Consider the following 19,371-nt stretch of genomic DNA (forward strand, 5'->3'; position numbering starts at 1 on the left):
TTGTCTAGAGTTCAGGCATGGTTTGCAGTTAATCTCCATTCACTTCAATGGAACTGAGTAGCAAAAACCCACCCAAACCGGGGACAAGAATGGTGCTGTCTCTGGAAGAAAATGGCCATGTTTTAGTAGCACTGGATAACCCCTTTAAAACGGTTTACAGTTCTGATAGCTATTAGGCTAGCTTCACACTGCATTTTTGCATCTGTTTCACTATATCCATTTTTGAAAATTAATTTTAGCGTACGGAAAAACGTGGTTAACCACAGTTAAAGGTCAAAAACTGATGATGGATGGCATACAACTGTATCCGTTTTTATCATCTTTTTTTGTATAAAACAGATAGCAACAGATAGACGCAAGAACGCAGTGTAAACCTAATCAACAAACTTTTCTACATTAGATACATTACAGTGCCTAGTGTGAACATGGCACTTCCCATTATGCAAATCTCCATTGCACGGCACAGTATGTACATACAGTATACTAATACAATCTAAAAGATAAGCTGTTTCTTGCTCATAGCTATTGACAAGAAATGTCACACCAGGCTCTCATGCGTCTATAGCAGTGCTTCCCAAACTTTTCCACCTCGGGGCACACCTTGGAAAAAAAATTTCCTCGGGCACCCCTACTAAATAATGTTCTACAAAATAAGAAAACCGTCATACAGTGACTCACAGGTGACGTCTTCTTTGATCTGAGGAGTCACTTTCCCTTTTCCTCTCCATCCACCATGATGATTTCTTCCAGCTACTTTTCATCTCTTCAGAACCTGCGAGACAAACAATTTAGACTCCGCACATTTCTAGCAACTTCCTTTCCTTTCTCCCTCCTGTCGGCTCCCAAAGTAACTGCGCTGTCGTGTGTTATGTGCAGTAAAGCGAGTAGAAATGTGGGATGCCCCCTGTATGTAGGATCCCCTGCTGTGCCCCCTGTATGTAGGATCCCCTGCTGTGATGAACTAATAATGCCCCCAGAGGTGCCCCCATGAACTAATAATGCCCCCAGAGGTGCCCCCATATACTAATAATGCCCCAGGAGTGGCCTCCATATACTAATAATGCCCCCAGAGGTGCCCCCATGAGCTAATAATGCCCCCAGAGGTGCCCCCTATGAACTAATAATGCCCCCAGAGGTGCCCCCATATACTAATAATGCCCCCAGAGGTGCCCATATATACTAATAATGCCCCCAGAGGTGCCCCCATATACTAATAATGCCCCCAGAGGTGCCCCCATGAACTAATAATGCCCTCAGAGGTGCCCCCCTTGAACTAATAATGCCCCCTGCTCTGCCCCTAAAAAAAACAAACATCCTACTCACCTAATCCGCGCTGTGTGGCTGCAGGCAGCAGCTCTTCCTTCTCTTCGGGCTCCATCTTGCGAGCCGCGGGGACGGGACTTCCGGCAGGCGTGATGACGTCACATGATCACGCCTGCCGGAGAGGTCACGTCCCGGCCTCCCATAGGCTGCTGGTATGAAGTGCCGGCGGCCTATGGGAGTGAATATAGGAGCAGGACGCTGACACTTCCTGCTCTTATATTCTGCTTACTTTAATGTTTCGCCCACTCACAGTGCGGGCGGAACATGAAAGTGATCCGTGCATCCCGAGAAGCTGCGCGGCTGCAGCTTCTCGGGATGCTTAAAGAGACAGCGCACATTTCCCACCGGGATCCCGCGGCACCCCTGGCGGGTTCTCCCGGAACGCCAGTGTGCCACGGTACCCCGGTTGGGAAACGCTGGTCTATAGAATGCATTAATAATGCCTTCAGACTCTTTCCTGTGAGACTTGAGATTTAACTTGGTGGTCTCCCATTTTTTATTTTTCTTTGAGATGCTTCTACATATTGAGTCACCTGCGGTAAATTCAGTTGACTAGACAGGATTTGTACAGACACAGCAATGTCTATGTAAGGTCCCACAGAGCAAAAACCAAACCATGAGGGGGAAAGAACTGCCTGTAGAGCTCAGAGACAGGATTGGGTAAAGGCCTCCATTATTATTAATGGAAGAAGATTGGACCAACCAGGACTCTTCCTTGCGCTGACCACCTAATCAGAGGACAAAAATCTTGGTAAGAGAGGTGACCCAAAGCCCAATGGCTACTCTGGCAGAGTTCCAAAGATTCTGTGTGCAGATAGAAGAAACTTCCAGAAGGTCAGCCATCACTGCAGCACTTAATCTACCTGGGCTTTATGGTAGAGTAGCCAGATAGAAGCTTCTCCTTACAGACTCTCACCTGTACACTTTAAGGTTACGTATATTTCAGTCAGTATTGTGGTCCTCATATTGCAACCAAAACCAGGAGTGGATTAAAAACACAGAAAGGATCTGTTCACACAATGTTGAAACTGAGTGGATGGCCGCCATATAACAGTAAATAACGGCCATTATTTCAATATAACAGCCGTTGTTCTAAAATAACAGCAAATATTTGCCATTAAATGGCGGCCATCCACTCAATTTCAACATTGTGTGAACAGATCCTTTCTGTGTTTTTAATCCACTCCTGGTTTTGGTTGCAATATGAGGACAACAATACTGACTGAAAGATACGTAGTGTGAATTCAGCCTAAAGGGGAACTATCAACAGGTTCTATGAATCTAACCTGCTGATAGCTCCCTAGTGGGTACGGGGCGCTGAGGAGGAAGGTTTGTCTGTCACCTCCTTCCTCAGCGCAATTCCTGTGCTGTTAGCTGTGAAATCCTCTGCCCAGTAGCTACTGGTGAGGTACCACCATGTATCTGATGTATATTTACTGCCAAGAACCAAAATCACAGTAAAACTGGCATGTGTCCACTGTGAGTCGCATAATCCGGTAAAACTGCACATTTTTTTTACAGTGATTTCAGAAAAATATGGAAAAATGCAGCAGTAGTAGCGCAAATAAAACAAACTGTGAACACAGCGTCAGTCAGTTATTGTCCTGATTGTACTTCAGATTTGTCACAGTGTCGGGTTGTACAAATTAAAGGAGTAGTCTGGCGTGGGGGAATTTCTTTTCCTGACACCGGGGAGTAGGTGGCTGAGGGAAACAACGTCCACTCACCTCCCCAGTCCCAGCGGCGGGCCCCGCATCGTGGCGCTCCAGTCCCCGATCCCCGGCCGCTTCCTGGTGTCTGATGCGGGCCTGAGACGTGACGTCTCAGGTCCGCTCAGCCAATCAGTGAAGGAGGTGGGATCCATTTCAAGTCCGCTCAGATCCCGCCTCTGTCACTGACTGGCTGAGCGGACCTGAGAAGTATCGTCTCGGGCCCACGTCAGACACCAGGAAGCGGCCAGGGATCGGAGCGCCGCGATGCGGGAACCGCTGCTGGAACCGGGGAGGTGAGTGGATGTCGTTTCCCTCAGCCACCTCCTCCCCGGTGTCAGGAAAAAAAGTGCCCCCCCCCCGCCAAAGTACCCCTTTAAGTTTATATGCAGATTGCCCTCCTCAATGGCCCTATAGGGGCGGCCACCAACATAGTATTTTCTTGGGTACTGGTGTCCAACCTATGACTGCCAGCTTTCTCCGAACACAAATGCTCTGCATTTGACTCCTGATGGCTGGAGTAGTTGGATGCCATCCTAAGGAGTCTTGGAAAACATGAATACAGCCTAAGAGTAGCTTCACACGTACCGTATCGCTGCATTTTTAAGCCTGCGTTTTTATCTGTGCATTTTTGGTGCAATTTTTACATGTGAGTTTTGATTTTCACATGAAAATCATGTGAAAATCAAAACACGCATGTAAAAAACGCACCGATAAAAACGCAGTGATACGGTACGTGTGAAGGCACCCTAAGGCTATGTTCACACAGTATTAAAACAACGACCATTGTTTTACATGTTCCTTTGACCGATACTGCAATGTCAACTATTATGTAAGTAATTATCAAATTATGTAAGTGCACACCTCATCGGGTCCAGTCCTAGGTCCGCACGTCAATCAAGACAGGTTGAGAAAGGTTGTTGCTGAAACGTTGCATGGTGGAATGGCTGGATTATTTTTTCACAAAGAATTGAGTGCTGTCTTGGAGACTTGGTACTACAAAATAGGCCACAGGAACATCTTTTTATTTTATTTGGATTGCGGGCACATTTGGGTGTGCCTGCAATCCAAATCACCATGAAAGTCTATGCAATGTACGGCTGTCACAATGGCCATACATTGTGTGAACAGAACGAGTACAACAGCCGTTGTTCACGCTCTAGCGGCTGGGAGTAACTGACATGTTCCCATAGATAGAGTTTAATACAGTCTATTATTTTAAAACGAGAAAAGCTGTTGTTTTAGTCGGCAACAACAGCCATTCTTGTGTGAACATAGCCATAGACTGTATCCATGTTTTTTCTGGCAGCCCTATGGCAGAATCCAACTTCTCCTGACACCAGCTGCTCATGACAGCTGTGCTGCTTTAAGGTAAATTATAGGGGTTATCCAGGATTAAAAAATAAACTAGCAACTTAATTGCAAAAATAACCTTTGGTTGTGTTTGGTATTGTAAGTCTGCTCCATTCACTTCAATTGAACTAAGCTGCAAAACCACATCCAACCTAGGGACAAAAATTATGCGGTTTCTGGAAGAAATCAGCCAAGTTTTCTAAGCCTGGAGACCCCCTTAAGCAGATATCCACGTGTTGTATAATAAATTGGCCATGAGACTATTCTCTTTATCACTATATGGACTGTTTCTATTTCAGAACATGCTCAGTCAGGATGAGCTCCTCAACAACTACAGGTTTCTATCCAACTATGACTCTTGGAGATAGCTCCCTGCATCTGGGTACAAGTACAGCCATAAGGAACAATTATCAGAAGCCAAAGACATGACTGGAGTACTGCAATCCTATATCCTAATGATAAATTATTATGGATTGAGCACCACCATGCTGGATAGAGATTTTTTATTTTCAGGAGATATTACTAAAGGGTGTACATTTTTTTAAGTTTATTAATAAAAATTAATATAAAAGTTTCAGAACCAACATGTATATGATGTTATTAAGAAATGTTTTGCTCTGTAATTGTCTTTATACTGCATTTACTTTTTTTACCTCTTAAAGAGGACGTTCACGGTTAACCACCGGGATTAGACTATGCTCCCATCATGTGTTTTATGCTGCGGAATACAAGGCAGAAAGCTATGGTAAATTCTCGGTCTGCTGCGTATAGTACTCTCTGTCTACCGTGAATTGTTTGTATGTGCATTAGCCCAACTCATTCCGCAGGGAATATATGTTAAAAAAAAATGCATCAATAAGTGATGTAGTGATGTCATTAATTTTCCATGTTATTGTTTTTAAATCTGAGAATAAGAAAACATGGAACATATGTCGTATGGGCATAACCAAGGGGTCATCCAGGATTAGAAAAAGCAAAGCTACTTTCTTGCAAAGACAACACCACCCTTGTCCTTAGGTTGTGTTTTTTATTACAATTTGTCTCTATTCACTTCAATGGAACTGCATTACCACCCCCAACCTGAGGACAGGAGAGGTGCTGTTGCTGGAATAAAGCAGCCATGTTTTTCAAAGTCTATATAATCCCTTTAAATGTCAATGAACTTAACTGCAATACCACATAAAAACTGAGGGTAAATGTGGCGATGTAATGTTCCAAAAGTTTCAAAGACGCATGGCCGAGGAGTCTGGTGTGCCTAAGCCGCAATGCCTCTCTCCTATGCAGTCACGCTGTGTGTAAATCTCCAATGTGCTGTGAAAGGTGATTTTGGCTTAGGTTCAGTGAGTATTTCAAGCGACTCTGTACCCACAATCTGACCCCCCAAACCACTTGTACCTTTGGATAGCTGCTTTTAATCCAAGAACTGTCCTGGGGTCCGTTTGGCAGGTGATGCAGTTATTGTCATAAAAAATTACTTTTAAAATTACAGCTCCGTGCCCTACGGGCGTATCTGTGCCCTAACTTTGCCCTCCTCCGTCCCTCCTCCCCGCCCTCCTCATCATTAGGAATGCTCCAGGTAGATTGCCTATTATTCACCAACCGTGTTACCACAGCACATGGGCTGGATCATTAAGACACCTGTGCAACGTTCAAACAGAAGTAAATGTTCCAGTGGCATTCCTAAAGATGAAGAGGGTGGGAAGGAAGGACGGAGGTGTGGTGCAAAGTTAGGGCACAGATACGCCCGTAGGGCAAGGGGCTGCAATTTTAAAATTACTTTTTTATGACAATAACTGCATCATCTGCCGAACGGACCGCAGGACAGATCTTGGATTAAAAGCAGCTATCTGAGTGGTTTGGGGGGGGGGGGGGTGAGATTGTGGGTGCAGAGTCGCTTTCAGTCTATTCTTAGCATATCAGAATCAATCACCATTCACGGCGCATGTAGATGATTTCCACACAGCAAGACAGATGCCCCTTTAGGCTATGTTCCCGCTACGTAATAACAACAGCCCTTCTTTAGTGAACAGCTGTTGTTTAACGTTAAACCACAGGCCATTGCTGTAAAACAACGACCAGAATATTAATTCTGTCCGTTGTTTGTGCTTATCAGTACGTAGTGGGAACATAGCCTAAAGGTCTGTCCAACAAATACATTAGGGCATTTAGACATTACACAGAACCATGTTGAACCCACCAATATCAGTCAGATTTGCTACTTCTGGGGTCGTACTCCTCCAACAGAAGATGTTGGGGGGGGGGGGGGCGTAGGCCTTAGAAATTGAAAGAGTCCTTGCACGAGAAGAGAGCACAGGGGAGTTGTGGGAAACCAGCACCATATGTCAGCCCACCCACAGTTTGTGTGTACAATGCATAAGTCCATGGTTCACTCTGGCAGATGGAAAACACCATACATAAAAGTAAGTATGTCTCATAAATATCATCCTATTAAGATGATTATAATTTGATTTGGGGGTCCAAGGATTATTGCAACAACCTTCCTTGCTAGGACAACCCCTTTTACCATGAACACTCCAGTGCACAGGCTGATGGGCCCACAAGGATGGAAGCAAACTCTTCTTTTAAGAGGAACTTTGATTCCTTTGTATCTTTGTCCAGAGCATCATATCCTTTAGGAAATGTGTTGCATTTGCTGCTGTATAATAATATTACCTCTTTTGTGAACACAAAATAAAATCTATGCATTAAAAGAGATTGCGGAATTTGTTCCAGATTATTTGGGGGAAAAAAAGTATCTGTAACTTTCAGTGCACTATATGCAGATCATAGTTTATCCGTTTGGCTTAGAAATAGGTAATATATACTACACAGTGCGTGGTACATGAATTATAAACATACGTGACATTTAAGCTAAGGCTCAATGGTGACATTAGCCATGATACAGGTTGGGCGTTCAAACATTACCGTGTCATATGGCTGCATCACAACTGATGAAAGTGATTGATACACCTGGTATCTGATGTTACAGACAGTCCATTTCTCCAGAAACAGTGCACTCTTGTCAATGAGCTGTGTATTGCACTAGTATATTTTGACAGCTTTCTGTTACTTATTACATAGTTGGCAACATAACCCCACGTAAACTTTTCTAATCTGCAGTTGGGCCCATGTATTTGACCAAAACATCCAAGGCATTTTTATCAATTAAAAAAAAATTATAACTGATGAACTTATAAGTTAATAGTGAAATCAGGCAATAAAAGGTTAAAAAAAAAATCAGTTAACAGTTGCGGTATGCCATCCAGACACAATTTGGCAGCCTTTCAGTTCCCCTGGAATTCACACTGGTCGAGAAACTGCTGGGCACGGTGGATCTTACCAAACCCCTGACTCACAGCTATTTAAAGGGGAACTCCGGGTAGAGGCAAAAAAAAATGAAACTTCTGCAGAAGCATATAACAACACTTACCTATCTATCAATCTACCAAAAATCCATTTGTTTTGGGGGGTTTGTTCTGTTTTGTGTTTATGCACTTCCTGGTTGAGCAGATGTACTCAGTACTACAGGTTCCAGAATGCAATGCTTTCCCTCAGCTGTTCCATCACAGTCCCCCACCCTGCACATTCCCCGCCCAAAGCTGTTGCAGAACATCTAGGCTGTGTTCACACACTGCAGTTTCATTGTGTTACTGAATTATTTGCAGTACTTTATCATTTCATTGTGATCCCACCCGCACAGCACACTGTATTCTCTACCTGTAATGCTGATATTGGAATAAAGCAAAGAACTTTTTAAATATTTTTTTTTCCTTTCCACACACATATTATGATTAAGCATCTTTTATCTTTGAGTTGATTCCCCAAAAAGGACTTTATTCGATACTATCTTACATGGGATATACTGTTTATGCCTTGTTTTTTTGTGCAGGTGGGATTGGCAGTGCCGGCTCTTAACCTCTCTGCTGTTTAGCATTATCTAATTGTGTTACTGCATCATTTTTGTGCAGATGCTGCAGTACTGCAATGAACTCCAACATGTGTGAACACAGCCCTCATTTCTCCGTAGACTTTTGCACAATCAGTGAAGTTGAAACACCTGCTTCTGACCGCTCAGAGATGGTGAATCAAGCCCTGCCCCCTCTCTGCATCATCAGCCTGTCCTCAGCAAATACACACAATGTGAGACAGAGGCATGGAATATTTGTCTCCTAAGGTGGGAGAGCAGTGGGAGCAGGAGACAATGTGGATTGGCCCAGGGGCCATTTTTCTTTACTTCCTGGATTTCTATCAGCGTACAGATATGGTAATACATTGTATAGACACATCTATATAACTTTTAATGTACTTTTAATAGAAAACAAGTTATGCCCTAATGATAAGTCTCCATTCCAAAAGGCTTATGAGAAATGGCTGGTTGATATCCCGACATTGAGTGATTGGCACTGGAAGGAGGTAGTACCCTACGGTCTTCAGTGCTAGGGACCGATTTATTCAGTTCCGATATCTACTGAGAACATATTACACTCCGGAGAGGCTCAGAAAGATGGGTGTGTCACCTTCAGATACATGTTTCAAGTGCCAGTCCGACGTCTGAACTTTCATGCACGCAGTGTGGACATGTCCTAAAATTCAGGCCTTCTGGCGCTCAGTTCTGCAATTTTTGTCCAACCACTTTGATTTTCTGTTTGTCTGTACCCCCTCTATGTGTCTGCTAGGCATTATTAATGAGATCACGCAAAACAAATATTAGAGAATAATCATCAGGTTTCTTTTATTTTGTGCCAAGCAAATAATTGCTATGGAATGGAAATGCACGGATGTTCCTTCCCTGGCTCACCCAGAGCCGTATTAACAGCTGCTACTGCCCTAGGCCCTAAACCTGCAGACGCCCCATTTTCATTTAACAATTAGCATCATGATTTTCTAGTTTCTGAACATCATATTGATATCTTAGGCTGGGTTCACACTATGTATATTTCAGTCAGTATTGTGGTCCTCATATTGCAACCAAAACCAGGAGTGGATTAAAAACACAGAAAGGATCTGTTCACACAATGTTGAAATTGAGTGGATGGCCGTCATTTAATGGCAAATATTTGCTGTTATTTTAAAACAACGGCTGTTATATTGAAATAATGGCCGTTATTTAGTGTTATATGGCGGCCATCCACTCAATTTCAACATTGTGTGAACAGAGCCTTTCTGTGTTTTCAATCCACTCCTGGTTTTGGTTGCAATATGAGGACCACAATACTGACTGAAATATACGTAGTGTGAACCCAGCCTTAGGCCGCGTTCCCACATTTACTGTACGTCACCACGTGCAGCCAATACCAGACCCCCATGCGGTAACCAATAGGCGTATAGCAAATAATCCTGGTAACAGCACATGACTACTAGGAAAGAAATGGGAGCGTCATACCGCCATACCGGACCTGACAAGTACCACCATACCACACACACACACACCCCTCAAAAAGACACCAGATTTACTGGCAAGTCTATATAAGTGGTGGGAAACTAAAAAAAAAAAAGAATAAAAAAAAGTTGTTTCCTTCCCCCTGCTCCCTGATGCTGCCCCCTGCAAGGTGCTGCCCTAGGCACCGGACCACGGGTGCCTAGTGGTAAATACGGCCCTGCATCTAGGTAGGGTGTAGTAGTGGAAGTATAGTGGATAAGGGGTGTAGTAGTAGTACAGGAATAGATGAGGGGTGTAGTAGTAGTAGTACAGGAATAGATGAGGGGTGACTGGGGCAGATTGGGGGGGACAGAGGGTAGCTGAGGGGGACTGGGGCAGCTGAGGGAGACTGGGGGTAACTGAGGGAGACAGGGGCAGCTGAGGAGACTGGGGGGCCTTGGGGTGACTGAGGGCAACTGGGGGTGACTGAGGGGGACGGGGGGTGCTGGAGGTGACTGAGGGGGACTGGGGGTGATTGAGGGGGACTGGGGCAGCTGAGGGGACTGGGGGTGACTGGGGCAGCTGAGGGGGACTGGGGGGACTGAGGGAGACAAGGGCAGCTGAGGAGACTGGGGGGCCTTGGGGTGACTGAGGGCAACTGGGGGTGACTGAGGGGGACGGGTGGTGACTGAGAGGGCCAAGGGCAGCTGGAGGTGACTGAGGAGTGACTGAGGGGGACTGGGGCAGCTGAGGGGACTGGGGGTGATTGAGGGGGACTGGAGATGACTGGGGCAGCTTGGGGTGACTGAGGGAGACAGGGGCAGCTGAGGAGACTGGGGGGACTTGGGGTGATTACAGGGGACGGGGGGACTGGGGCAGCTGGGGGTGACTGAGGGGGCCTGGGGGTGACTTAGGGGGCCAAGGGCAGCTGGAGGTGACTGAGGGGGACTGAGGCAGCTGAGGGGAATGGGGGTGATTGAGGGGGACTGGGGCAGCTTGGGGTGACTGAGGGAGACAGGGGCAGCTGAGGGGACTGGGGGGGCTTGGGGGGAATGGGGGTGACTGAGGGGGACTGGGGCAGCTTGGGGTGACTGAGGGGACCTGGGGGTGACTGAGGGAGACAGGGGCAGCTGAGGGGACTGGGGGGGAATGGGGGTGACTGAGAGGGAATTAAGGGGACTGATGGGGCCTGGGGGTGACTGAGGGGGACTGGGGGTGACTGGGGCAGCTGAGGGGACTGGGGCAGCTGGGGGGGACTGAGGGGGAGAGGGGCAGCTGGAGGTGACTGAGGGGGACTGGGGCAGCTGAGGGGACTGGGGGGGGGGCTGAGGGGGCAGGGGCAGCTGGAGGTGACTGAGGGTGACTGGGGCAGCTGAGGGGACTGGGGGTGACTGAGGGGGACTTGGGGCAGCTGAGGGGACTGGAAGTGACTGAGGGGGACTTGGGGTGACTGAGGGGGACACGGGCAGCTGTAGGGGACTGAGGGGTGACTGAAGGTGACTTGGGGCACTTGGGGGGGTTACTAAGGCAGAAGTTCACATAGCCCTCCTCCTCCTCCTCTCACCCTGGGACACATGTTCCCCTCCCGGCCACACATGCAGGTCCCCTGTCTGTGGAGGAGGCAGCAGGGACTGCAGGATAAGGGGATAGCGTTGCTGCAGGTCCTGGAGTTGTACAGCGGGATCGTGCACCCCTGATCCCGCTGTACAGCTCCAGGACCCGCAGAGACGCTATCACCCTATTCTTTTTGGTAAATCCCTATCTGCACCTATCTCATATCTATCTATCTATCTATCTATCTATCTATCTATCTATCTATCTATCTACACATACATACACACACTCATATGTATAGTCCTCGATGTACACAGCACCAGCACAGCATATGAGTATATATATATATATATATATATATATATATATATATATACTGTATGGCAGCATGGGCATGTATAGAGAGGGGGTGGGGGAAGATCATGTGCACTGTACTATATATATGGATAGTGTGCCCGGCCACTTGGATCACAATTAGTTTTTCTTCTTTGAAAATCACAAATTCGATTTTTTTTAAAAATCTGCGCTCTTTGCGCTTTTGCAGGTTGCCCGGCCACGCTCAGGGTGCGCTGGACCGGAGGCGCTGCAGGGAACATGCTTCCGTCCACCCCACCCATCTGGTACAGGCCTGCACCAACTTCAAGAAGTTGATGCTCCCCACTGTGGGGCATATCGCCGCAAGCATGCCAAACTCAGCGGACAGCACTCCTTGCCGCCACTGCACAGGCTTTGGCCCCCACCACTACCACCTGAACTAAACACCCTAAACTAAACTACTTAAACAGCCTCCGCAGGCGAAACTATTAGACCTGCACCCCGCCTCTGGGGGGAGGGGGGTTGCGTCACTCCAGGGACTACGGGGACTCTTCTCTAAACCGCCGCTCTGTCCCTACTAACTATCTAAAACCGCTGCAGGGGACACCGCACCGCATAGTGCACACTATCCCAATATATATATATATATATATATATATATATATATATATATATATATATTTCAGGTATAATCAAGACAGCACTCTGAATGTCCAATATTGGTAGGTGGGTGCCAGCAGCACACACAGGTGAACCACCTATGTACGGCTGTATACTGGAGGTAAATCACCGCGGCACTTCGGATTCAATCAAAGTGGTGATTTTTTGATCCCTCAGAGCTTTTTCGAGCATGGCAAATACATGTGTTCACAGCACACTTAAATACAGGTAAGTACAAAAATCATTGGTTGATTAACATCACATGTTCACAGTGCAAATTCACATCTAGTAGTAAGTAAAAAAAAAGGAATAAGACCCGGATCGGGATGTATGTGCTAAACACATATAAACAAGCGTGTAATAAATCACTGAAGTGAAAAGTGCAAAACAGTATAACATATATAAAATGTACATATATGATCCACTTGAGATCAAAAAAAGTCCATGAAAAGTTCATAAGTCCATCATTGCAAAAAGGAGGCAACTGTGACATCCACATCCACTATATACATATATATGCACAGTGCACACACCATACAGAGAGAGAGCACAGGGCACACTATCCCAATATTTACTCATATGTATAATCCTCAATGTATACAGCACCAGGGCTAGCACAGTGTACATGGAGGAGACTGCCAAAGACATATATATACATATAGGGCTCAGGCTGGAGGCTGTGTGGCGGCCTGGACAGCGGTGTCCCCTGCAGCAGCTTTAGATAGTGAGTAGGGCCAGAGTGGCAGCTTAGAGAAGTGTCCCTGTAGTCACCGGAGTGACGCAACCCCCCCTCCCACCAGAGGTGGGGTGCAGGTGTAATAGTTTCGCCTGCGGAGCCTGTTTAAGTAGTTTAGTTTAGGTAGTGGTGGGGGCCAGAGCCTGTGCAGTGGCGGCAAGGAGTGCTGTCCCCTGAGTTTGGCATGCTTGCGGCGATATGCCCCATAGTGGGGAACATCAACTTCTTTGTTGGCGCCGGCCTGTACCAGATGAGTGGGGTGGGCGGCAGCATGTTCCCTGCAGCGCCTCCGGTCCAGCGCATCCTGAGTGTGGCCGGGCAACCTGCAAAAGCGCAAAGAGCGCAGATTTTTTTTTGAAAATCGAATTTGTGATTTTCAAAGAAGAAAAAGAAATTGTGATCAAAGTGGATCAAGCTATCATTCTGGAGACCTGCTGAAGAATGAATCGAGCTGTGTAAAGCTTGATAGAACAGCGCCGATCTCGCTGATTGGCGAGGCCTGTAAAGCACACCATAAACATATCAATAAAGGCAAAACCCACCACTATCGTCAGGTTGGCTGACTATCTAATATTTATGACATGGGAAAAATCCAATTTTATGTGAGGCGGCTAAATCCCATGAGTGATAAGGACCTGAGCAGTAGGAAACCCTCTCAGTCCATAAGGGATGGAAAAGGTCCTTATCGGGCATGGAGAATAGCCAATTTTATGTGAGGCGGCTAAATCCCATTAATGATAAGGACCTCAGCAGTGAAACCCTTGATGCACAATCAGTATAGATAGGAGTATATTTATTGCACAATATTACTCCAGTCATGCGCGATGTGGTGCGGTAATTATCCGTGATTATATGATCATATCAAGGGCTGGTTCAGGACGTTTGGACCCTGATGCTGCCGCCACTTGCACTATATGTGCACTATTGACTTATTAACATTGATTTTGAACAATTTAATAAAAAAACAAATTAGTGTTGTTTATTTATTTATTATGCACATTTTTTTAACTCCTTCCTGAGAATGGACTTTATCCATCACTGTGAAACAGCTAAATAATATGGCAGATCAGGACATAAATGATAGGGAACAAAACTGATCCATACAGATGATAGAAAATAGACAACTCATAGTGAGCCGGCTCTTCTCCATGACTGCTGAGGACCAGCTCCTTATGGCTCATGGACTTTAGCCACATCAGTGTGAGCAGGCTAAATTCTATGATTGTTCAGGACATGACCGCTAGGGGGCAAAAAGGTTCACACTGAGGGGTCTATTTTCCATGCTTCATAATGACCAGGTCCTTATGGCTCATGGACTTTAGACACAACCCTTTCCACACACCTGTATCTTGTTTCTTCCTCCTACATAGTACACAGGACCTGCGGTACAGGAGTGTACAGGACCTGCGATGACATCATGGTCACATGTCAAGGTCCTTCACCATCTACAGTAACTTTGCTGGACTGTCTCCTGGCTGCTTTTTAGCCCTGATTTGAGCAAAATCGCGGTAAAAACTCTGTGATTTTGTGCAAATCATAGCTAAACAGGAGACAGTACAGCATGGAAAATACCTCTGCTGATCAACTAAACATCCTCCCTGTTTCCCCACACTGACCAGAGACTGCAGTCACGCTATCAGCACTTCACTCAAATGGAGTCACGCTATCAGCACTAGAAATTGCAGTGCTCTTATATACCATGTTTTACGGTAATAGCCAGGACTAGTTAGTTCCAGGCTTCAGAATGTGCCAGGAAGATCATAGGGGGACACCTACATGTAAGACTAACTAAAGAATGTCAACTCTTAACCACTCCAATGCCCAAAAAAGTCAATTAAGGCTACAAACCCACTTGGCGGGTCTGCAGCGAGTCCCCTTGCTGCGTATTTGCAGCAAGACTTGCTGCAGATCCCGGCCCTATACTTTTAATGGCAGACAAACACGCAGCAGGGATGTACATCCCTGCTGCGAGTTTGTCTGCAGCCCACCCCATTAACCCCCCGGCCGCCGGAGCTGATACTTCACCTGATCCCGGCTCCGGCGGTTCCCGATGTCTTCAGCAAGCCGGAGCGGGGACCAGGTGAAGTATATGCTCCAGCCAGCCGCCCACAGCCCCGGCCGCCCGATCGCCCCCCAGCAGCACCGATTGCTTGCACGCCCCCCCCAATCGCCCCCCTGCAGCCCCGGCCGCTCGATCGCCCCCCGGCAGCACCGATCACCCCCCTGCAGCCCCGGCCGCTCGATCGCCCCCCGGCAGCACCGATCACCCCCCTGCAGCCCCCATCGGGGGGGGGGGGGGCGATCGGGGCTGCAGGGGGGCGTGCGAGCGATCGGTGCTGCGGGGGGGGATTGGGGGGGGCGTGCGATCAGTGCTGTGGGGGGGCGATCGGGCGGCCGGGGCTGCGGGAGGTGTTAAACGGGCTGCGGCTGGCTGGAGCATATACTTCACCTGGTCCCCGCTCCGGCTTGCTGAAGACATCGGGAACCGCCGGAGCCGGGATCAGGTGAAGTATCAGCTCCGGCGGCCGGGGGGTTAATGGGGTGGGCTGCAGACAAAATCCCTGCTGTGTGTTTGTCTGCCATTAAAAGTATAGGGCCGGGATCTGCAGCGAGTCTTGCTGCAAATACGCAGCGAGGGGACTCGCTGCAGACCCGCCAAGTGGGTTTGTAGCCTTAGGGTAGCTTCACACGTACCCTATCGCAGCAGAGAAGACGCAGCAGATTATATCTAAATAACTGAACACAGCATCAAATCTGCTGCAGATCTGCTGCGTATTTTCTGCGTATTTTCTGCAGATCTGCTGCGTATTTTCTGCAGATCTGCTGCGATACAGTACGTGTGAAGCTACCCTAAAGCCGAAAAGTAACAGAAAGGAGGAACAAAAAAGCAGCCAAACACAAAAAGAGAAGGGTGAACATTACCTATCACACTGACATCATACCCCTCTCCAGCACAGACAGCCCTTAGGATACATGATGTATCAATATCATGCCGGCAAAGGGGAAACTGTTTGATGCCAGGCGGGGAAACACTTCAGTAAAGGGATTCCACGTGCACGATTGTGTGAATGCAGCCTTAGGCCGGGTTAACAATACGTATGACCCCGGCCGTTCTGTGGCCTGGCCGTGTCACAGAACAGCCGGTGTCAGTGAACTTTATCCCGGCCGATACTGCAGTAACGGTCGGGATAAACTTAAATTCTATTAAATTGGGATGTGGGCACACACAGCAACACAATGGAGTGTGTAGCCGGAGCTGCACTCTTCATTGTGTGACCTGTCAGGCTTGTGCGGCCGCTATTTAATGAATAGCGGCCGCACAAAACTGACACGTCAGTTTTTACTGCAGCCGCTAGCGATCCTGTCCAGAGTGTATACTATGTGTATATACTCTGGCCAGAATCCCATTCATTTGCAATTGAAAGTATTTTTTGAATTTAGAGGAGTACTCCGGCGCTAGGCAAAACAAAACAAAAATGCCAATGAAGTTCCAGTTTGTGATACCTTTTAATGTGTCCTTCTCATGCCGAAATCTTGGCGTTCATGGACCATGCAGACCCCTGTTACCGCCAATAGCTTTCTGTCTATTTCCTGGTTCTTGAGCTGCGCATGCTCCCTGAACATCCGTCCGGCCTCGCCATCCCCTCAGCTGCAATGCCTCCGCTCTGACCCGCCCATGTCACCACCCTTCCCTGCTTTCAGCCACTCACTGAAGAAGTACATAATTACGTGCAGCGGGGGCCGAACAGAGCGGACAGAAACAGAAAGGTCGTCCCTGCCCCAATGAATATATTACATGACAATTCCATCCAAAATGGCCCCGAGACATGGATGTGTCGGGGTGACAATCAATAGGAAAGTAAGAGAATCCAAACTTCTGGTGGTGGGAAAAGTGGGTCAGGATCTGCTGATAGAGGCTAAAACGGCTACAGAAAGCTATTACACAGTTATATAACTTTGTAATAGCTTTGTAAAGCCGAGTAATTGCTGAGCGCTTGAGTATCCTTTTAATCATGGACATTGTTGCAAATTGCAACAACGGCCGTGATTCATTCAAAATATACATTGTGTGAACATAGCCTTATGCTACGTTTACACGGAGCGATAATTCGCCCAATCGATCGTTTAATGATTTTAAAGCAATGATTTGGTTTTTATAACGATCAGCATTTAGATGAATAAATCGTTAGAAAAATCGTAAGACAATTCGTAAGAAAAATCGTTAATGCCATTGTTTTTAAGATCGCTTAAGCCCATCTTTTACATAGGGTGAATCTTTGAAAGACTGTTTACACGAAGCGATGTGCAAATTTTTAGCGAACAATGAACGACGATTTAAGAACATGTTGAAAGATCAAAATGAACGAATTTACGCTCGTCACTTGATCGTTTGCTGTGTTTACACGGAACAATTATCGCTCAAATGCGGTCGTTATAGCGAAAATTCGAACGATAACCGTTCCGTGTAAACGCAGCATTAGTGTTACTGATCACAACGAATTGGACTCCTGGGACCTGCTGCATCTCTCCCAGACTGTCAAATAAATAGATATGTCCCCTGCAGCAACATACAATGGTCCCTGTAACCAGATATAATTCCCCTTGTAGCCAGATACAGTGCCCCCTGTTAGTAGTAATAGTGCCCCCTGCAGCAAGAAATAAAACATCCTTGTTGGCAGTATTAATGCTTCTTTGGCCATTATTACTAAATAAAAATACTTTCCCCCCCAATAATAACATCCTCTGTATCCAGTAATAATGCCCTGTGCCACAGTGCCCATGTAGCTAGGTAGGCCTCATGTAGCCAGATACAATTCGCCCTCCTGCTCACATCTCTCCTTAGTGGGAGCAGTGTCCTCAATGGTGCTGACCCTATCCTCCACTGTGATAGTACGCTAAGAAACTTTAGGGGAGGTTTATCAAACATGGTGGAAAGGGAAACTGGCTCAGTTGCCCCTAGCAACCAATCAGATTCCACCTTTCATTTTCCAAAGAGTCTATGAGAAATGAAAAGTGGAATCTGACTGGTTGCTAGGGGCAACTGAGCCAGTTTCACTTTACACCATGTTTAAACAATACCCCCCTTTCTGTTTCTCATGCTTCACCACGCACTGGTGCGTCTGCGCCATCTTGAATCTCTACCTCTCTGTTACTGCTCTCCTGTCTGGCTTTTCTGGATTTGGTCATGGCCAGATCCCAGGTGAGGATGCTGCCTCCATGCGCTCACTGCCTTCCCCCACAATGTGCTGCAGTAAAAACGGTTAAGGAAGGGTGCAGGATGGGTCTTGCAGTATAATAGCAGCGGCTAGCCCCTGCTTACGTCGTGTGAGGCCATACCCCCTACCATTGCTAGTAATAATGCCACCTCTAGCCGTATATAGTGGCCCCTGTGACCAGATACACCTCTGTATGACCTAAGTAGTTTTTATCTCAGTAAAGATATTCAGAAAAAATCCTAAAAATAGTCATTCTAGTCAGTATACTAGGGACACTATCCTTATGGGAAGGGGCACTAACTCTTTTGCTTAATGTATAATTTTTTTTTTTGTTTAAGCACCATTAAAAAATAACAGCATAAACCAAATAAAATACTGACAGCACAGACCTAGATTTTATTCATCCTATCAAAAATACTAATTCCATGGCAATTTTCAACAGTTTAATATGTAATAAAATAGACAAAATAAAAAAGAAACTGTATTGTAATCTGTAATGACTATTTCCAATATCAATAAAGTTTATTGAAAGTGACATATACAGAGGCTTGTGTAAACAAGGCTTCAGAGAGAGTTGGAGAGTTAGAGTGTAAGCATGCGCCTTCATTGGCTTCCGCATATTTTTGGTATTTTTTGTACTTTTCATGTATTTTGTTTATTAATTTTGGTTATACTTTTCCTGTTCTCTTGTTTTTAGGCGTTTTTGTGAGAGATTGCGAAGACTGTGGACGACTATTTGAAGATCGAGGAGAAGACCAGCGAGGATTCGGACCAGCCCCACCCAGTGGACATGGACGACCAGCTGTTTTTCCCCGATGATGTGAGTCAGAATTGTGGGTTGTAATGTCCAAAAACATCTGTACTTGTATAACCCTCTCCCTGATCACATAAAGCAGGGGTGGGGAACCTCCGGCCCGCGGGCCGCATCCGGCCCCTGAGACCTCCCGATGCGGCCCGCGGCCCGCAGCTCCCCTGTGATGCGCGCCGCTCTGCTGGGGAAGAAGCCGGCATACACCGCATCCTCCGGTGTCTGTGACAGCTGGCGGACACCGGAGGATGCTGTCTGTGCCGGCTTCTTCCCCAGCAGAGCGGCGCGTGTCTTTAGTCTCTTGCGGGCCGCGCGCGATGACGTCATTTCATCGCGCG

At 46.7% G+C, this 19,371-nt stretch overlaps 1 protein-coding gene across 13 annotated transcripts in view; it reads left to right on the forward strand.

Moving 5' to 3' along the window:
• Positions 1-19,059, forward strand: part of PPFIBP2 (PPFIA binding protein 2) — a 138,866-nt gene extending 119,807 nt beyond the window's left edge. For 12 of the 13 annotated variants that reach the window (XM_069965799.1, XM_069965801.1, XM_069965804.1 and 9 more), the window contains one exon: positions 4,685-5,761. In XM_069965799.1, coding sequence (XP_069821900.1) covers positions 4,685-4,753 — 69 coding nt within the window. In that variant the 3' untranslated portion in view covers positions 4,754-5,761. Of the gene's footprint in view, positions 1-4,684; positions 5,762-18,922 lie in introns of those variants that run through there. The other variant, XM_069965802.1, reaches the window with a different exon arrangement.
• Positions 19,060-19,371: the final 312 nt, after the last annotated feature.

The sequence above is a fragment of the Dendropsophus ebraccatus genome, chromosome 4, assembly GCF_027789765.1.
Source record: "Dendropsophus ebraccatus isolate aDenEbr1 chromosome 4, aDenEbr1.pat, whole genome shotgun sequence".
Taxonomy (NCBI): Eukaryota; Metazoa; Chordata; class Amphibia; order Anura; family Hylidae; genus Dendropsophus; species Dendropsophus ebraccatus.